Below are 16,903 nucleotides of genomic sequence, written 5' to 3'. Positions count from 1 at the left end.
AGGCATGATGATTGACAGGGTCGGCGGCTTTAGCGAGGCGACAGGCCGATGGGTCCAATTTCCGAACCCTCGGCCTCGGGCCATTTTTTGATGTTGTGTTAGACGGTGAAAGGCCTCGACCTCCAATGAAGGCCTGGACGCTTGATCAACGGGCGCCGCGGCCACTGGGTTCTCTGGATTGTCATGCGCGAAAATGCCGGTTGTTGTTGTGGCTGCTAGTGTAGTTCGGGCTGTGGAACGGCACAACCCAGACAGACCGCTGTCCTGGCGTTGGAGAGGAGATGCTTCCCGACACAACAGGATCTTGTGACGGGGGAGGTTTGCAGGCGAGCATCTCATGTCAAGACAAGTCTCGTAGGAGTGAGAATCTGTGGTCTCATCTCATCCTCAAAGAGTCTGACCGAGCGCCAACGATGGCGAAAGAAGGCTTCGGGGCCATGCCTGGATGGAGGTTAGCGACGCGGTAGATGAAACCTTGGGGCTCCAGAGGCAGGGGTTCGCGTCGGTCCTTGGTGCTTCTCGAAGGCTTCTTTTTTGTTTCGGGCCCTGACAGGGCAGACAGGGCAACCAACAAAAATATCACAAGAAACACAACCGAGACGTCGCGACGGACCAGCACCACCAAGGAGGGGCAGGAGAGGTTGTTTCGTGGTGGGCTGTGTCTGTTCCAGGTTGTGTCGTTGTCTGTGATTGCGTGCCCAGGTGTTTGTGTTCCTGTCCCGCGATCGTCGCATGGCAGAATCCATCAAAGTGACTGGTTCTGGCTAGGGAGGATCACCGCCGTCCGTCTGTTTCTTCCCTCACTGGGTCATGATTACGACCTGCGCGGCTGGGACGCCGTAACGCTGCGTTAGGGACCGTGTATTTTGGCCGGTCCGGTCGGATGCAAATGCAGGGGTAAGATCCAGTGGCTCGCTGCCGTTCTCCCTGGCATTCCCAATTTTGTTAATTTCTCAGCTTGCATGTCCGTTTGGCCTCTGATTTGCCGTCCAGAAAGAAAGGGAAAGGGGAAAAAAATTTCATGCTGATAGTCCAGTCACAGAAAAAAGAAAAGCAATTTTGAAAGCGTGCTGTCAGAGAGCGAGGCTGGAGGGCTGGAAACGTGAAAGGAAAGGAGGGGCAATCGGCGATCGTCTCGGGAACCCGTAGCCGGGCGAACTTTCCCCTCCATCCCCTCATCAATGTCCTCATCGATGGTGGGAACAACAGCCCCTCCATCGTCATGTGGCCTTGGAATGGCGAACATGGTTTGCTTGTTGCATCAGGTGCCTTGATTCCGGCCGTTTTGCACTTTGCTCCACGGCGGGAGCACGGCAGCATGCTGCACATTTTCCTACAGGCGAAAAGCCTCGGCGACGGAAGGTCGGCTGAGAGGTGAAGGCGGGGCGCAGCGGGCCCCTTCTGCTGCGACCGCTTTGCGCATTTCTGACAGAGAAAAAGGTCATCATGCTCTTCGTCGACGACAAGACTTGGCCCGAACGGACTGGACCCGACCTGAGGTTGCAGGTGGTGGGGAAGTGGGGTGGCATTTCGAAGGTTCCTTGCCGTGGAGGGGAAGTTCCAGGTTCCATCCGTTCCATTCCAACGCCGGGGAGAGACAGGGGATCACGCCTAGTGACCGGCTTTGACTTCCGCTGCCGACCAACGTTAGCGCAATTTGTGGCCGGCTGCTGCACGGCCTGCCCTGCCACCTGCCAACCGTGCGCCGGCCGAGGAACAGAGGTCATCAACTCCAATCAAGCGAACAGCGGAAAAGCCACCGTGTGTTGTCCTTGCCGGTTGGTGTGTTCCGGTGTCCAGTGTGTTGTGTGTCCGTTTTTCAGTGATGGTGCCAGATCGGGTCACGGATGTGTATGCTACGACTAATAAGTAGGTAGCATATTACTTATCCGGACTGGCTGAGGTGATGGATGAATATGAGTTCGGAGGCTCTCCGGCTTACTGTGCTCGTAAATAGGTCAAGTGTCACGGTTTACACTACCCACCTGCTACTAGTTACGGACCATTGAGATTGCCCTCCACCACCTGCAAAAAACAGTCTTCTTTGTTGATATTTCGCAGCGATTTTCACTTCTCTCGGCGACGTTGCCAGCGAATGTGCCTGTTCTGTTCCGGGTCAAGCCGCCAAGACTCTAAGCCCTGACCGGTCCCCGCTGAAGCGGATCGCGGAAACCCACCTCATCTTCGGCCACCGCGCAGACGGAACCGAGGAATCTGGAAGACCGGAGCAGCAAAATGGTCTGATGACAGGACAACCCTGGGAATCTACGCGTTTCTTGGGGGAAACTGACGAGGGAACGCGCGCGAAGAGAGGGGCAACGCTCGGGAAAGGTCAGTCACGAGCTGCGGGGAGGAAACCCCGCCTCGATCGAGTCCACGCACTGGTGATGTGCTGGTGATGATATGATGGACGGTATTTGGTGCTTGCTGTCGTGCAAGCAAGCATCCTGTGTGGAGCAGCGATCGCACCGGCACGAGGGGATGCAATTGTCGGGAGAGCGAGGGGCCTCCTGCGCCTCTTGTAGGCCCGGCTGGTGGTCACGGGACGCGGACAGACTCGCGATGTGGCAGCTCGAGCGACGACGCCTGGGGGGATTGGCTGTGGCTGGTCGGCTGCCGCAGCCCTGCGTGTGGCATCGCCCTGCACATCGATCATCTCACTCAGCCCACGAAGCGAATGAAGGGCGCTCGCGGCTGGCGTCGTGACACGGCTATTTTAGGCAAGAGGTTCAAGTGAACGTCGCCATCACCAAACAGCAGCGTCAGACTCATCGTGATCAGACAGAAGTGCGACGGATGCGACTCTTCTGTCGCGATGCGTCGAGAAGCCTTCTCGTGCTCCGTCAGGTTCCACCAGTCCCAGGTCGGTGCCCCGCGATTGACAGCGCTGGACTGGACCTGAACCGCTGCCCGGCGCGACGGCCGAGATGGAATCCACAGACTCCATCGACCCCATCGCGGACCCACCTCGTCCCGGCGGAAGGACTCCATGGATGGGAGCTGTTGTGTGCTGCTGCGAGCTTGCCATCTCCATATCCAGCTGCCCTGCGCCATGTGGCGGTCAATCAATCACTGTTGTCAACCCGCGTCGAGATAACCAGCCGACAGTCAGAAGATAGCTATATCGTGCTGGAGGTTGAGGGGTTGTTGCGGCGGGAGGCAAACATTTTTTGTGTGTGTGTGTGTGCCGCTGCTGAGAGATTTTTCTTCTCTTTTTTTGTTTCTTCCTGCGAGATTGAGGGGCAGAAGGAGGGATGGCTCGAAGAAGCAAGCAACAAGCTCGGAGGGTGCAAAACGGGGACGGGACTCGACCGAAAACAGACTTGAACGGGACATGAACGTGGCCAATTTCCGCTGAACCAAACTGAACCAAACGCGAAGGTCGGAAGCTCCGAAGCTGGGACGCTGGGGCGCTGGGGGGACGCGTTAGGGAGCGAAGCAGCAAATGATAGGCCTGCCACCCAAGTTACGTGTCATGCCTTAAGATGAGAAGCCGCGACGGCTAATGCTCCGTTTTGTGCCCCGCGTCCGTAGCAACCACCTGCACGCCCCTCGGGCTGCACCTTCTTTGTGCCCGCCTGCCAACGGAACCCCACCTTGCACCTTGAATTTTGTCCTGGGTTCCCAGGCAGAGGTACCGCCAGGACACCCAGTACTTGTGAAACACATGGGACGAGAAGTGTCAAGCTGCTCCAAGACCCCGCCAAAAGTAAACATGCACGACTGCATATCGTCGAGGCGGGCTAGGAATTGAGTTGCACGACCGCCATCAACGAAAACCCAACGTTTGGACGAGTCAAATTCACACCGCCTCGGGCCTTGGACAGTCTGGACAGTGAGGGCTGTCTGGGCTTAAACAAGTCGCCCTGTCGGGAAAGTACACGACTGGCATCTGGAGGTTCCCAACCACTCGCGGGTGGGTCCTGGGTCATGTTCCCGGGCTCCACTGGGGGGCAGCTGCGGACGACTGGGAACCGGGACGATTGAAGGTGAAGGGGGGTGTTGGGAGCTAAACCCAATCGGGACAAAGCAAAATTGTTCCCACCTTTTGGTCGCCAGGGTGCCATCCCTCTTTCTCTCTCGTCTCTGCTGTCTTGCTCGACCTGCTCCCTCCCCCTCCAGCCTTCACTCCCCTCCTCACTCCCCTCCTTCCTGTTCCCCCCCACCTTGACCTTCGCATTGGCTGGCTGGCCTGTGGTCCCTCTTCCCCCCTCCGCGAACTCGCGAACCTCTCCGCAGCCATTTTTCCCCTCTCATCCCCCCTTCTTTTTACCCTTCGTCAGCCATTTCGAAAACCCCTCCCACTTTTTCCCACCACACACCTCAACCTAACACCCGCCTGCAACTGGCGTAAAAGCCCCATTCTGGGCCACAACAACAACGACACATCAACTTCCCCGCCAGCTGGGCATCATCGTCAAACAACAACAACACGACGACATTTCGTCTCCTTCATCATCACTACTCCGCCGGCGACAACACGCCCGCCATCGTTCAACACCACCACACCCATCCCCACCTCCATCCCTCCCGTCCGCCCATTGTCGTCCATGATAATACCACAAATGAGCACGCATACGACGAAGGGTCCGCAAGACACACTTTAAATCCCACGGGAGCGCGCGCGTGAGCGAGGAATCAGGCGATCTCAACTATCGTTCTGTGGAGAGGAGGGTTACAACACCGCTTCCGAGTGCCGTTGTTGTTGTCGTCGTAGTCGCCGTCATCGTCGTCCCATCTCGACGCTTCAGTCGTCCGATCCGACCACGGTCGCCGTCGTGTTTGACGCGTAGACGCGAAACATCGTCCGCTTCAGCCCAACATGCCCGGCGCCAGCGTGGCCGCGATGCCTTCGTCGGCGGCGTCGACCCCGACAGCTGCGCGAAAGACTTCACTCGCCCCGGAGAGGAAATACAAATGCCAGTTCTGCAACCGGGCTTTCAGCAGGAGCGAACACAGGAGTCGTCACGAGCGATCACGTATGTATTTTCTTATTGAGTCAATTCTTTCAGGAAGCGCCTGGGCTAACGTGTCGCAGATACCAAGGAGCGCCCATTCAAGTGCATGAAGTGCCGCAGCACATTTGTGCGCCGCGACCTTCTACTACGCCATGACCGCACCGTGCACGCGAAGGATGGCGGCGTGCCTCTCCACAGCGATGGTAAGCGTCGCGGTGGTCCCAAGACGGCCCGGCCAGTAACCGGCCCAACCAAGCCGGCTCTCGCCCTCGAGCCCGGCGCCCTCGAGCAGATCGAGGCCAGCAGCGACGGCGTCTTTGATGTTGAGACGGCCGCTATGCTCGTCGCCGACCTCCACCAGAAGGCTACCGCTGCCGCCCGCGCCGACTCGAACTACGATGGCAGCTCCACCATGTCCTTCTCTCAGAGCATGATGGAACCGCCATCAGTCACGTACCCCAACGGCGCCATTGGCCTTTCTCAATGGGACGGCTACTCCTCTTCGCAGGACCACCCCAAGACGCATTCCATCAGCTCCGCCGAGAACAACGGGACCCTCCCGCACCCGAACACCCTGGCTCCCGGCCTGCAGGCTCTTGCCAACTCGCTGCCGCCCTCCGCTCGCGGCTCCCCAGCGCCGCAGTCTCCTCCCCCGGTCCCGCGGAGTCAGCCTGCGGGCGGCTTCCAGCAGCCCTCGGCTGGCTTCAAGCCGCCGCAGATCAGCAACGATGAGGAGCGCAACATGATCTTGGACAACATCCGGAACGCGGATAGCGAGCATGCCATCCCCGACGGCTTCCGTGTGCCAAGCCTGCACTCTCTCAACCGCTATCTGGCAACGTACTTCGGGCTCTTCCACCACCACCTGCCATTCCTGCACCCGTCGTCCTTCGACCCGACCCGCATGTCGCCGGCGCTGCTTCTGGCTGTGCTCTCCATCGGCGCCCTGTACGCCTTCGACCAGGAACAGGCCTACATGCTGCACATTGGCTCCAAGGTGCTCGTGAACCAGTTCCTGCAGAACAAGGAGAACTTCAGCTCCCGCAAGTGCCCGTTGTGGACGATGCAGAGCTCCCTGCTCAACATGATCTTCGCCAGCTGGAGCGGTGATCCCAAGGGCCTCGAGTGGGCGTGCTCAATTAAGAGTCTGCTCGCCAACATGGTGGCCGGAAACCGCTACGAGCTCAAGCTTCGCCAAGAGGCTCGCCAGGGTCGGATTCCGACCCGCGCCGAGTGGGTTGAGGACGAGGGTTGCCGCCGCACCTACTACGCCGTCTACATCTTCTTCGGCCTGTTGACCATGACGTACAACCACACGCCTGCCATGAGCTTCAACGAGTTTGAGGATCTCCAGCTGCCCTCGACCGAGGCGCTCTGGAACCTCAAGATCTCGGAGGAGGACTGGCCGGAGCACTTCAGGGTGTCGCCGACCAGTGTCACCTTCATGGAGGCTCACGACAAGCTGTTCCAGGGTGAGACGCTCAAGTACAGTGCGTTTGCGACCCGCGTTATGATCAACGCCCTCTTCCTCGAGGTTTGGTACCACAAGCGCAGCCCGGAGGCCCTGCAGGACGTGGTGACCGAGTACAAGCTTCGGCTCGCGCTCGAGACGTGGGAGAAATCCCTCGACTTGTGCGAGCCCGAGGCCTTCTCGGTGCCGCTCAGCGCCCCGCACAAGGGCCACCCGCTGCTCTTCAACGCGCGTGCCATGTACCGCAACGCGCGCGCGCGCCTCGAGGTCGACCTCAAGACGGTGCAGGAGGCCCTTCGCTACCACGATGCGTATGAGGTGGCCGGTGCCATGTCCAACGCCCGCGACCGCGTGCCGCGCTCGAGCGAGATGCTGCACGTTATTCAGGAGTGCTACAACTGCATCGAGACGGCGGTGCTGCAGGGCGTGCGCTGGGTGGCGCGCACCTCGCCGACCAACTGGAGCATTGAGCACCCGCTGTGCGGAATGGATCTCATGATCATCTTGACCCTGTGGCTGTACCGTCTGGAACACGACGAGGAGCCGGCCACCAAGGAGGAGATGGACATGTATTCCCGCATCCGCCAGCTGTTTGACAAGGATCTTAACGAGTCCTATGTCACGCATCTGAGCTCCGTGGTGGCGCGTCTGTGGGGAAGCATGTTGGACGAGGTGGTTGTTTGGGGGTAAGTTTTTTTTCTAAGTCTTGGAAGAAATGTACATGATGGCTAACATATATTGCAGCATCACTCGTCTCATGGGCGAGTCCTTCCGCCTCCACTCGGTGGCCCTTATTGGCTACGTCGACGATGTCACTGCCTCGTCGAGCGTCTCGACCCCGTCCATGACTTCTCAGGGCGCCGACGAGGACAGCGTGTACTAAAGTATCACGACCTTGACGATTTGTTTTCTTATGTCTATAGTATGGTGGGCTGGGGGTTCTTTCTTTTTTCCTAGGGCATATACCTCTCTGCGTTGTTTTGCTCGTTTCCTTTTCCGTTTTTCATCTCCTAATCTCTATTTCCTCTCTGTTTTCCTTTTCCTCTTTTCTCCCTTTTTTTCCAACTGGGATGGGCGCTGGGCAAAGGCAGGTAGGCAGGCAGGCAGGCAAAGGTGGAAGAGGTGTTGGGATTGTCGTTGTCGTCTCGTTGCATCGTTTACTTTGCTTTTGTGTGGTTTTTGTGTCGTTTGCGTTTGCTTTGCTTTTTTCCTGCTACTGCTACTACTACATGGGCTCGGTCGGCAATGGGTGCGTGGGGGTCGGCAGGTCTTGAGGTTTCTTTGGTATGGTTCTGTGACAACATTCACACCTAAAGTGATGCGATCCCATCTTTCCCACGTGGTTTTGGGAAAGAAAAGGGGGGATGAAAAACCTAATATCTGCTGCTACGCGGTTGGCTGGTCCATGGTTGTTTGTTGTGGAGGGGGAGGATAAAAAAGGGGAGAGCATTTTCTTTTTTTTCATCTCATAATTTTGTTACTTCTTGTGTCGAATTTTTTGATCAGAGTACTGATTATTTAATCATCCTGACTTTGCTCAGCGCTTTTTCTTGTTCCCTCGCTCTCATCTCTCAACTGTCGTCTCGTCTCGTCTTGTCTCGTCTGCTGCGTTTTTTATTGAGTTTCGTTCCGTTGTCGTGCTGTGACTCGGATACCTTGTTCGATATAAGTGTTTTGTTGTCTTTGTTGTTTTGTCTTGTGTTTTCTGCTGTCGCTGCTGCTGTTGTTGTTCTGTTGTCGCATCCTCTGTTGTTGTTTCGAGGCCCACCACCTGTTGGTTGTTGTTGTTTACTACTCCGCCAACTCTCCTATCTGTAACTCTAGATTCCTTTTTCAAGGGCGGGGAGGTTATCTAGGTTGGATGATGGGAGGCAGGTTGAGATTGAGGTTGGTGGTGTGATGGGAATTGGGATGAGGAATGGGGGGGTTACTTGGGTGAAAGGGGGAAGGGGGCGGTGGGTAGGTAATCAATTTGGCTTGGGATTATTGGTGTGTTGTTTTGTTAGCTCTTGTTGTGCCTCTCTCTTGTTGTTGTTATTGTTGAATCTTGATTCTTTCGTTCTTGTTGGAGGTTCTAGTGGTGATTTGGTCGTGATACTTCTCTCTCTCTCCCCCTCTCTCGTACTTAGGCAAGATTGATAATATTATTTCTGTATGCTCCGAAGATTTGAGGTTGCTTCCTCCTCCGTGGCGTAGGTGAAGTGTACATGTAGTCCACTGCGTGATGCCATGTACGTAGTGAAGTGTGGAGATTTATGCTCGCCTGTGTCTGTCTGATTATATTGAATCTGTTCTTCTGGTCTCAGCTCTAGGCATCTGGACCTGACTTTTGAACTTGATGTCTCATCCCATGTCTTTGTTGAGTCCAACTTCAAGCTCAATCATACCTAGTGGATCCCATGTCTTGTGTTCTTGACTTGGGAGCAAGCAAATGAACAAACAATCGGCAATTGACAACGAATTCACGTGTTCGAGTTACTAAGCAAGCATCCTGGTAGTCGGGCATGTATGTATGTACGTCATACAGTACATACTGTGCCTAGTCTTGGTAGAGGGGAGGAAGTGGTCGCACGAAGCATAGGTATAGTAGATTGACGAAGTACCTAAGCTGAAAAATTCCCACTGGGATGTTGCTGATGAGGGTAGCATTTTATTTAGTGCAGCTTGCCGTCTGTCCATCCGTCTGTCTGGTCGACTCTGGTATGCTTGAGCGTCCTGGAAGGCAATCATACGGGCGTGCGTGTCTTGCTGGATGGATGGATGGGAGGAATGGGTCGGATATGGATGTCTTGCCAAGTCGGGGCTGGAGCGGGTTCCTGCATATGTTGTGTACCCGTCGCCTATCTTTATTTTGTTTCGTCTGCTTTTGAGGTGAGATGGAGTTTTGTGGTTGGTTGGGTTGGGTTGGGTTGAGGTTGGGGAGAATGTATGTGGTTCTTGCTGAGTACCTAGGTACCTGAGGGAGAGTACCTATGTACCCGAGGTACCTTGGGTAGAGGATGTACAACATATGGTAGTAGTAGTTGGAGCATTGAATGGAAGTGGAGCCATGGGACGTGATGGGATGGAACCGGAGGCTTGGACACTTGGGGTCATGGATGGATGGGTAGGTAGAGCGTCGATAGTTCCAGCAACCTGGGGTTTAACCGCAGGGATGGCATTCTTGCCTGCTCCTATGACGATCATATGGACACGGGTACCTACTCCATATATCACATATCATATATGCCGAGATTTTTCTCCTGTCAGTATCCAACCGACATACAGTCATATGTATGTACGTATATTACATCAAATGCTAACCCCAAGCCCGAGGCACGGGCCTGACGTCTGCATTCTCCCGTCTTGGTCGCTCGTGTCCATGTCCTTGTTCAGGGCTCGATGCGTTTGTGCGATTCCGACTGCGTTTAATCATGTTAGGTAGGTTGGTTGAAGGCTGAGGGGCAAGAGGAGGGTTGCTTTCGGGAACGGGTATGCATGAGCGAGCAAGCGAGCCGGAAGAGTGGGAAAGGCTGGTTCGCGGCTGGGGGGTTGAAGTGTCGAGAGTTTGGCTCGGCTGGGCTGGAGTGGGAAGAAGCTGAGTTTATCCAGGTCTTGGGATTGTTTGTTGCGTAGTACCTTGGTTTCTTGGACTTGGACCGAGGGTGATCTGAGTTAGCTTGGGGTTGTTGGTGGTAGATGGCTTTTTTTCCCTCGACCTTTTTACCACTTTTGAGTGTTAGAGAGACGGATTAAGTGCCCATTCTTTGGCTGAGTCCTGGGAGGACATATTCCTTTCCTTTTCTCTTCCAGTATTTGTAGTTCTGTTGTTTCTCCCCATACATACATACATACCATCAAGACGACTCCTTCCAACAACCATGCCCTCAACTCCATGATTCGACTTAACATATCACCACCATCACCATCACCACCATATTCCCGAGCGGCGGCAACCCCATAACCATGGCTATCCGCCGCCGCCACACCATCCCGGCCACCTTTCTCCTTCTCTCCGTCCTCCTGCTTCTCACCTTCATCCACCCAACCCTCGCGGCCTGCGAGTGCGGCTACCTCGCCACCATCCGCCCCGACCTATCCGACCCATCCACCCATACCACCGCGCTCTTCACCGACATCCTCGAAACCGACTTCTCCCGCTTACTCCCACCCGCCAACCAAGATGGTGACCCCAGCAGCAGTATCGTCGGCACCGACCTCGCAAAGTACACCCCGGACTGGGCGCCGCAGGCATTCAACCTGACAGCGAAGCGGGCGCGCGGTGAGTATGGGGAGATGTTTGACGTGGGCAACGTACGAGTCGTGGACCCGGCGGCGCAGGGCCGGGGGATGGCCGGGGACGGGAGGACGTTGGAGCTGGTGGTCAGGAAGGGGTTGGTGGACGGGATGGTGCCCGTCGCGGAGGTGGATACGAGGAGGTTGGATGTCGGGTATGGGACGTTTCGGGCGGTGATGAAGGTTCCGGGGGTGAAGGGGACTTGTGCAGCGTTTTTTTGGGTGAGTTGTTCTTTTGTTTGTTTTTGTTTTGTTACTTTTTTGGTGTGTTATTGGAGTATGGATGAGTCTGTGGATGCTTGGTTGTCTGGTCTGGTCTCTCCTGTCTTCCGTCTTCAACATCTTAGTCAAAGGATCACCCAACTCCCTGTCCTCCATAACCATCTCCCCTCCTCCTCCTCCTTCTCCTCCTCCTCCTCCTCCTCCTCTTCCTCCTCCTCCTCTTCCTCCTCCTCCTCCTCCTCCTCCTTCTCCTCATTCTCCTCTCCTTTTAATATTAATCCCCTCCCCTCCTCTCCAGTACCACAACGACACGCAAGAAATCGACATCGAGTTCCTCTCCAAAGACTTCTCCCCCTCCCGCTCGCACTTCCCCGTCAACCTGGTGCTCCAATCCCGCCGATCCGCCGAGGCCGGACACGACGCTTCCGGCACAGAAAACTTTGTCCAAACCACCCTCCCCTTCGACCCCACCGCCGACTTCCACGAGTACCGCATCGACTACCTCCCGGGGATGGTCGTATTTTACGCCGACGGCGCGCCCCTCGCCACCATGACCTCCGCATCCGGCGTTCCGACCACCGCGGGCCACTTGATCCTCTCGCACTGGAGTAACGGGAACCCGCTCTGGAGCGGGGGCCCGCCGAGGGAGGATGCGGTGTTGAAGGTGAGGAGCGTTAAGGCGTATTTTAATTCGTCGGTGACTTCTGTTTTGGGGAGGAGGGATGGGGTCGGGGAGACGGGGAAGTGCCAGGTGTGCAGGATCCCGGATGTGATGCCGGGGAATAAGAGCGCGGCGGATTGGTTTTTTACGGATGGGAAGGGGGATTGGGAAGGAGGGGATGGAGATGAGGATGGAGGTGAGGATGGAGGAGAGGATACGAAGGAAAATGCAGGCCGGAGGGGGAAGGAGGTTGCTGGATGGTGGGTAATAACGGGATGGGTTGGGGTGGTGATGGTTTCGTTGGCTGGGCTGGTTGGTTAAGTGGGAGGTGTGGTGGAGGGACTGTTTGTGTGTTTTGTACCATCATATTCTGAGACGGCTGTTCTGTCTATGAGAAGGTTATCGAGGCCATGGTAATGTTAGGTGTGTATATTGTCTAGACAAACCGGTCTTTTCAAGTGTTTCCATACGGTTGTGTTGGTCCTGAAGGGAGAGAGAGAGAGAGAGGCATAGTATGAGCCAAGTCCATATTTACTACCCAGCTATCTCTACATCCCATCTCTTCCAAAGCATCACTATCCTCCTCCGCAACTCCTCGCTCCCTTTCCATCCCCCTCTAGTTCGTCGGGAGGACATAGCAATTCTCCTGCGGCGGCATCCTCTCTCCTTGATCCCACTGTACGCACACACACAAGCGTCAATCATCCATTTGACTCTCGAGATTTTTTGTGAGATGAGGCGAGAGAGAGAAGCAACTCACATGCTCATGAACACACCCATCCACCCACCTCCACCGATCGACCGTCGAGTACTGGGCATACGACATGTTGGTGCTGGGATCAAAGCACCAGCGGGTGCTCTGCTCGTTGCCGATGGACCGTCCGCTGCAGAACAGCGGCCAGATGGCCTGCGGTCCGCTGGGGTACCAGGGGTTGTGTTGCTATAGTATATCTTGTCAGTCCTGCAACTTTCTTCCTCACCCTCGACGAGACTCAAATGGGGATCACTTACGATATACACATCGTCAATCAGCGCAAACATGGCCCGCGGATCGCCATCGACAACAAACGCGCGGTAAAACTGGTACGCGCGGCGCGCCGTCTCCTCAACCGTGATGTTGGGGTCTGGGACGCACAGCTGCGGAGGGGAGGACAGGTGGCAGAGGTTCTCGCCGGGCGCGCGCGACGAGAGCGAGGAGCTGGCCGCCGGGGCGGCGAGGGAGGAGGGGGCCGCGAAGAGGGCGGCGGCGGCGCCGAGGATGGCGAGAGAGCGCATTTTGTATTATTTAGTCGGTTAGGTGACTGGATTGAGGTGTTGGATTTCAGGTGTTTGTTGGGATGGGTTGGATATGGAATAGGGTGTGGATTGGTGATGGGAGTAAGGGTGGTTATGAAGGGGATGTTATATCTCCATGCCCATCTTCTTTCATCTATCTATCTATCTATCTCACTTCACGGTCCACACCTAGCCGCCGTGGATGGCCTCGATCCTCATTGATTCCTGTTCTGCGTAGCCGCTCCATTCAGGTACCTTGTCGGGTAAATAAATCGTTGCAATAAGGACCTTATTTCTAAGTTCCAAGACCGTCAGGCAATCTCGAGTTGAATCTCGCCGGATAATTTACGCTTTGCTATCTGGACCCGGACACCCGAATTGCCATTGGTTTGGAGTTATTGGGGGCCGGTTCGACTTGGTGACACTTGGTGACCGTGGTGAAGAATACTGCCGGACTCCGAGGTGGAGGATGCGGCGCTCTCAACTGCCGCGCGTCTGCCAAGTGCTGCTGCGTTGCGTGGACTTGATTATCTAGATTGAGTTGGCAAGGGGGAGAGTTGCAGTGGGCGTCACCAGGGACACGTCGAGTCGTCAAGAGAAGTCGGAGGAAAGGGGGTTATCATCAAGTCAACCAAGCTTTGTGTGGTTCCTTCATTCTTCCAAGGCTCATTAACTTCGGCGGGATATGAGGTCTAAGAATAGCCTACCCATATGATGACTTTAAAGCCGGTCCCACGCTGTAGCCCTAAAGACCAAATCCGGTACACCCAAACGCCTGCATCTGAGAAACTGACATGGACATACACTGTCCCCGGATGCTTTCCCGTAGCTCAATCGAACCCCTCAATCCCGATCCCTATACCTTTCCCTCTCCCGGGATAGATCTCGATCGCTGTATGGAGATCTTGACCTGGATGGTGACCTCGACGGAGACCTCGACGGAGACAGGGATCTGTCTCTGGACCGATAGCTCTCCCGGCCGCGATCTCTCCTCCTGTCCCTATCCCAGTCTCTGTGTCTCTCCCTGCTTCTGCTCCTGTCACGACCACGGTCCCGGGTCCGGTGCCTCTCCCGCTCCCGAGATCGATCCCGGGACGGTGACCGCGACCGAGACCGGGACCGTGACGGAGACCGTGACGGTTCCCTCTCCTTCTCTCTCTCAGCTCCCTTGCCACCATCCGCGCCCTGTTCCAGACTCTTCTTGAGCCGCTCCTCCTGCCTCTTCCAATGGCTCCCCTCCTCGTAGTCCTTGCTGATCTTGAGGGCCTGGCGCAAACGTTCGCTCTCCTTGATCTTTGCGTCGGCGAGCTCGTGGACCTGGTGCATCTTGAAGGTCCGGCGCGACTGTGCCGGTCCGCCGCCGCGCTCCATTTCTGCGAGCAGTTTCTTGCGCAGCTCATCGCAGCGGGCTTCGATCTCTTCTTCATCCACCCTGCATGCCGAAATGAAACGAATTGTTAGTTTCCGATTCCAATGATTGCCTGGTGGTCCAGACCTGACTAGAGTCGATGGATTTGGATTGGGGAGACAACAGGAAGAACGTACCCCTCTTCCTCGAGCTTGTCGCGCAGTTCAAAGACTTTGACCTCGACCTCGCGCTTGCGCTCGTGCTCCAGCAGGCCCTTGTCGGGCTGGCGCAGACGGTGCTGTGGACGTTCGGCGTCGCGTGGCGGGTACGGAGCCATGTTGTTGCGAGGCTTCATGTGGGCGAGGTTGCGCTGGATGTAGCCCGAGGTGCCCGACCCGCGGGGGGTCGGGAGGCCGACGTTGTCGGACATGTTTGTTGTTGTTGGGGTGTGTGAAGCGTTGGAGTCGATGGATGTTTTGTGAAATGATGGATCGTGGAACAGGAAATCTAAAGGACGGTAACTACTGCAGCCGCCGGGCGGTGAGAGCTTGGGCATAGCGTAACGCCTCCAAGGCCCCCAAACTGCGGGGACCCCTGCCAAAGCTATGACTCCAACGTTGAACCCCACCATAAACTTCCATTTTCATCTCATCCCACTTCCACTTCCTCTCTTTCAACTCGACTCCTTTCCTCCTATTCCTCTGCCTCAATCCTCAGCACACCGCAACCATGCCTGCCATAGAGCCAACGGCCCCTCAACCGGGCGCTTCCCAGTCCGAATTCAAGTTCCCTCCCGTCACCAGGGAACACATCCTCCACTGTTCCTACGACTACTGGTTCCCCAAGCATGTGCCCCTCTCTCCTGCGAACAAGACTTGATATTAACAGATACGTGCTCCCAGATACCGCACCTCATGCATCAAATCCCGAATCATCCCCCTGACGCCCGAGTTCATCTCGTTCCTCCACGAGGACGGCATCATCCTCGCCGACGAGGGCAACTCCTCCAATAAGGACGACCCCACCGCTTCTGGTGACGATGACGACGACTGGGAACCCAGCTTCCAAACATCCGACTATCCCCCTCCCCGCGGCGACGAGTCCGATCCCATCTCCGACTCCGACTCCGAATCCGACCATGACGACGACAACAACGAACCTTCCCCCTCCCGACAACCCCCCAACATCCGTTTCCCCGAGCTCCACGCCGAAATCACCTCCACCATCAAAGCCCTCGGCGGCGCCGCCTGCCCCAAACTCAACTGGTCCTCCCCAAAAGACGCCACCTGGATCTCGCGCCACCCCAACACCATGAAATGCACCTCGGCCAACGACGTCTACATCCTCCTCAAATCCTCCAACTTCATCACCCACGACCTAGACCACGCCTTCGACGACACCGTTTCCGACCCATCATCAAAACAACAACAATCACCAAATGCACCACCACCAGACTTCAAACCCGTCCTCGTCCTGCGCGCCTTCTTCAACCCCCTACCCTCCCTCGAATTCCGCTGCTTCGTCAAATCCCGCGCCCTCATCGCCATCACCCAGCGCGATCTCAACTACTACTCCTTCCTCGACGCCCTGCGTCCGCAAATCGTCCGCCGCGCGAGGGAGCTCTTCCGCACCCGCCTGCGCCACACCTTCCCGGACCCGGACTTTGTTTTTGACGTCTACATCCCCGAGGCAGACTACCGCGACGCGAGCGACAGCGACGACGACGACAGAGAGAAAAAGATTCTGGGCAGGGCAAGGCTGATTGACATCAACCCCTGGGCGCCGCGGACTGACACTCTACTGTTTGATTGGCGCGAGCTGTTGGAGCGGAGCGTCAAGCGGCCTATGTTGGGACGGGCGGGGGGAGGGGAGGGCGCGGATGGCGAGGTACAAGATGACGATGAACAAACTTCCTCAGATGAAGCAGAGGAAGAAGATGACGATGAAGAACCGGAAGTGAGGCTGGTCGAAAAGGATGACCCGGCCGCCTACAACTTCAGCTCCCCGCAGTACTCGGCCCACAAGCTGCCCAAGGACGTCGTGGATGCCAGCATGGCCGGGGAGGGCGGCATGCGGGAGTTTGCCAGGCGCTGGCAGAGGATGACGGAGCGCAGGGGAAGGTAGTACGCACCTATCAGTGGAGAGAATGTGTGAAGGATTTTGTTTTATCTGGTCAAAAAGAGGATGAATGGATAGTTTGATGTATTACGAGTGGGAATGGGAATAAGATAATAGTGGCGGGCGTTGGTGAGATACCATAAAAAAGAAATTGAGATTTCAATTCAGGGATCAACGTCCATCTCAGATACCTGACTATAGGATATGTGCTGTGTGAGTGTGTGTATACCTTTTTTTTCCCCCTGGGATGCACCTAAGTGATGGGGCATGTAAGGTTCTTGGCCAACGACAAACCCGCTCATTACCTAGGTACATACATAGATAGATACGTATCCGCTCAACAACCAAAGGTTTATGCTGTGTAGGTAGGTCGGGTAGGGTAGGGCCTCGGTGGTGTAGACAACGACCTTATCCCACCGATGGCTATCTATTTATGAAGGAATGAGGAGGGGAAAGGCGAAGAAGGTCGTTCCCCATCATTCATCTTCAACAACCACCTCAACCGTGGCAAGCCATAGAGATTGTACCTACTCCGTTCCTCCGCACCTATATTTTACATACTACTACTACTACTA

At 56.0% G+C, this 16,903-nt stretch overlaps 8 protein-coding genes across 8 annotated transcripts; 5 read left to right on the top strand and 3 right to left on the bottom strand.

Annotated features, from left to right (window-relative positions):
- Positions 1-2,661: 2,661 nt before the first annotated feature.
- On the bottom strand, positions 2,662-3,054 carry VTJ04DRAFT_3793 (uncharacterized protein; the record flags this gene model as incomplete). Its single annotated transcript, XM_069361732.1, has 1 exon — positions 2,662-3,054. One exon carries the CDS (start codon positions 3,052-3,054, stop codon positions 2,662-2,664), a length of 393 nt encoding a protein of 130 aa, XP_069222314.1.
- Positions 3,055-3,505: 451 nt separating this feature from the next.
- Positions 3,506-4,793, top strand: VTJ04DRAFT_3792 (uncharacterized protein; the record flags this gene model as incomplete). The annotated part of the gene is made up of 3 exons (XM_069361731.1): positions 3,506-3,526; positions 4,358-4,587; positions 4,643-4,793. The coding sequence occupies 3 exons, from the start codon at positions 3,506-3,508 to the stop codon at positions 4,791-4,793; spliced, it is 402 nt and encodes a 133-aa protein (XP_069222313.1).
- Positions 4,794-4,822: 29 nt separating this feature from the next.
- On the top strand, positions 4,823-7,312 carry VTJ04DRAFT_3791 (uncharacterized protein; the record flags this gene model as incomplete). The annotated part of the gene is made up of 3 exons (XM_069361730.1): positions 4,823-4,979; positions 5,039-7,115; positions 7,174-7,312. 3 exons carry the CDS (start codon positions 4,823-4,825, stop codon positions 7,310-7,312), a joined length of 2,373 nt encoding a protein of 790 aa, XP_069222312.1.
- A 30-nt stretch (positions 7,313-7,342) lies between these two features.
- On the top strand, positions 7,343-8,247 carry VTJ04DRAFT_3790 (uncharacterized protein; the record flags this gene model as incomplete). The annotated part of the gene is made up of 2 exons (XM_069361729.1): positions 7,343-7,840; positions 7,936-8,247. The coding sequence occupies 2 exons, from the start codon at positions 7,343-7,345 to the stop codon at positions 8,245-8,247; spliced, it is 810 nt and encodes a 269-aa protein (XP_069222311.1).
- Positions 8,248-10,374: 2,127 nt separating this feature from the next.
- On the top strand, positions 10,375-11,712 carry VTJ04DRAFT_3789 (uncharacterized protein; the record flags this gene model as incomplete). Its single annotated transcript, XM_069361727.1, has 3 exons — positions 10,375-10,926; positions 11,225-11,623; positions 11,686-11,712. The coding sequence occupies 3 exons, from the start codon at positions 10,375-10,377 to the stop codon at positions 11,710-11,712; spliced, it is 978 nt and encodes a 325-aa protein (XP_069222310.1).
- A 491-nt stretch (positions 11,713-12,203) lies between these two features.
- On the bottom strand, positions 12,204-12,862 carry VTJ04DRAFT_3788 (uncharacterized protein; the record flags this gene model as incomplete). The annotated part of the gene is made up of 3 exons (XM_069361726.1): positions 12,204-12,263; positions 12,348-12,527; positions 12,599-12,862. The coding sequence occupies 3 exons, from the start codon at positions 12,860-12,862 to the stop codon at positions 12,204-12,206; spliced, it is 504 nt and encodes a 167-aa protein (XP_069222309.1).
- An 843-nt stretch (positions 12,863-13,705) lies between these two features.
- Positions 13,706-14,640, bottom strand: VTJ04DRAFT_3787 (uncharacterized protein; the record flags this gene model as incomplete). The annotated part of the gene is made up of 2 exons (XM_069361725.1): positions 13,706-14,294; positions 14,408-14,640. 2 exons carry the CDS (start codon positions 14,638-14,640, stop codon positions 13,706-13,708), a joined length of 822 nt encoding a protein of 273 aa, XP_069222308.1.
- A 299-nt stretch (positions 14,641-14,939) lies between these two features.
- VTJ04DRAFT_3786 (uncharacterized protein) lies at positions 14,940-16,334 on the top strand (the record flags this gene model as incomplete). The annotated part of the gene is made up of 2 exons (XM_069361724.1): positions 14,940-15,055; positions 15,113-16,334. 2 exons carry the CDS (start codon positions 14,940-14,942, stop codon positions 16,332-16,334), a joined length of 1,338 nt encoding a protein of 445 aa, XP_069222307.1.
- Positions 16,335-16,903: the final 569 nt, after the last annotated feature.

This window comes from Mycothermus thermophilus, assembly GCF_041956435.1.
Source record: "Mycothermus thermophilus strain CBS 625.91 unplaced genomic scaffold VTJ04scaffold_2, whole genome shotgun sequence".
NCBI classification, from domain to species: Eukaryota; Fungi; Ascomycota; class Sordariomycetes; order Sordariales; family Chaetomiaceae; genus Mycothermus; species Mycothermus thermophilus.
This window is presented reverse-complemented; position numbering and strand designations above follow the sequence as displayed.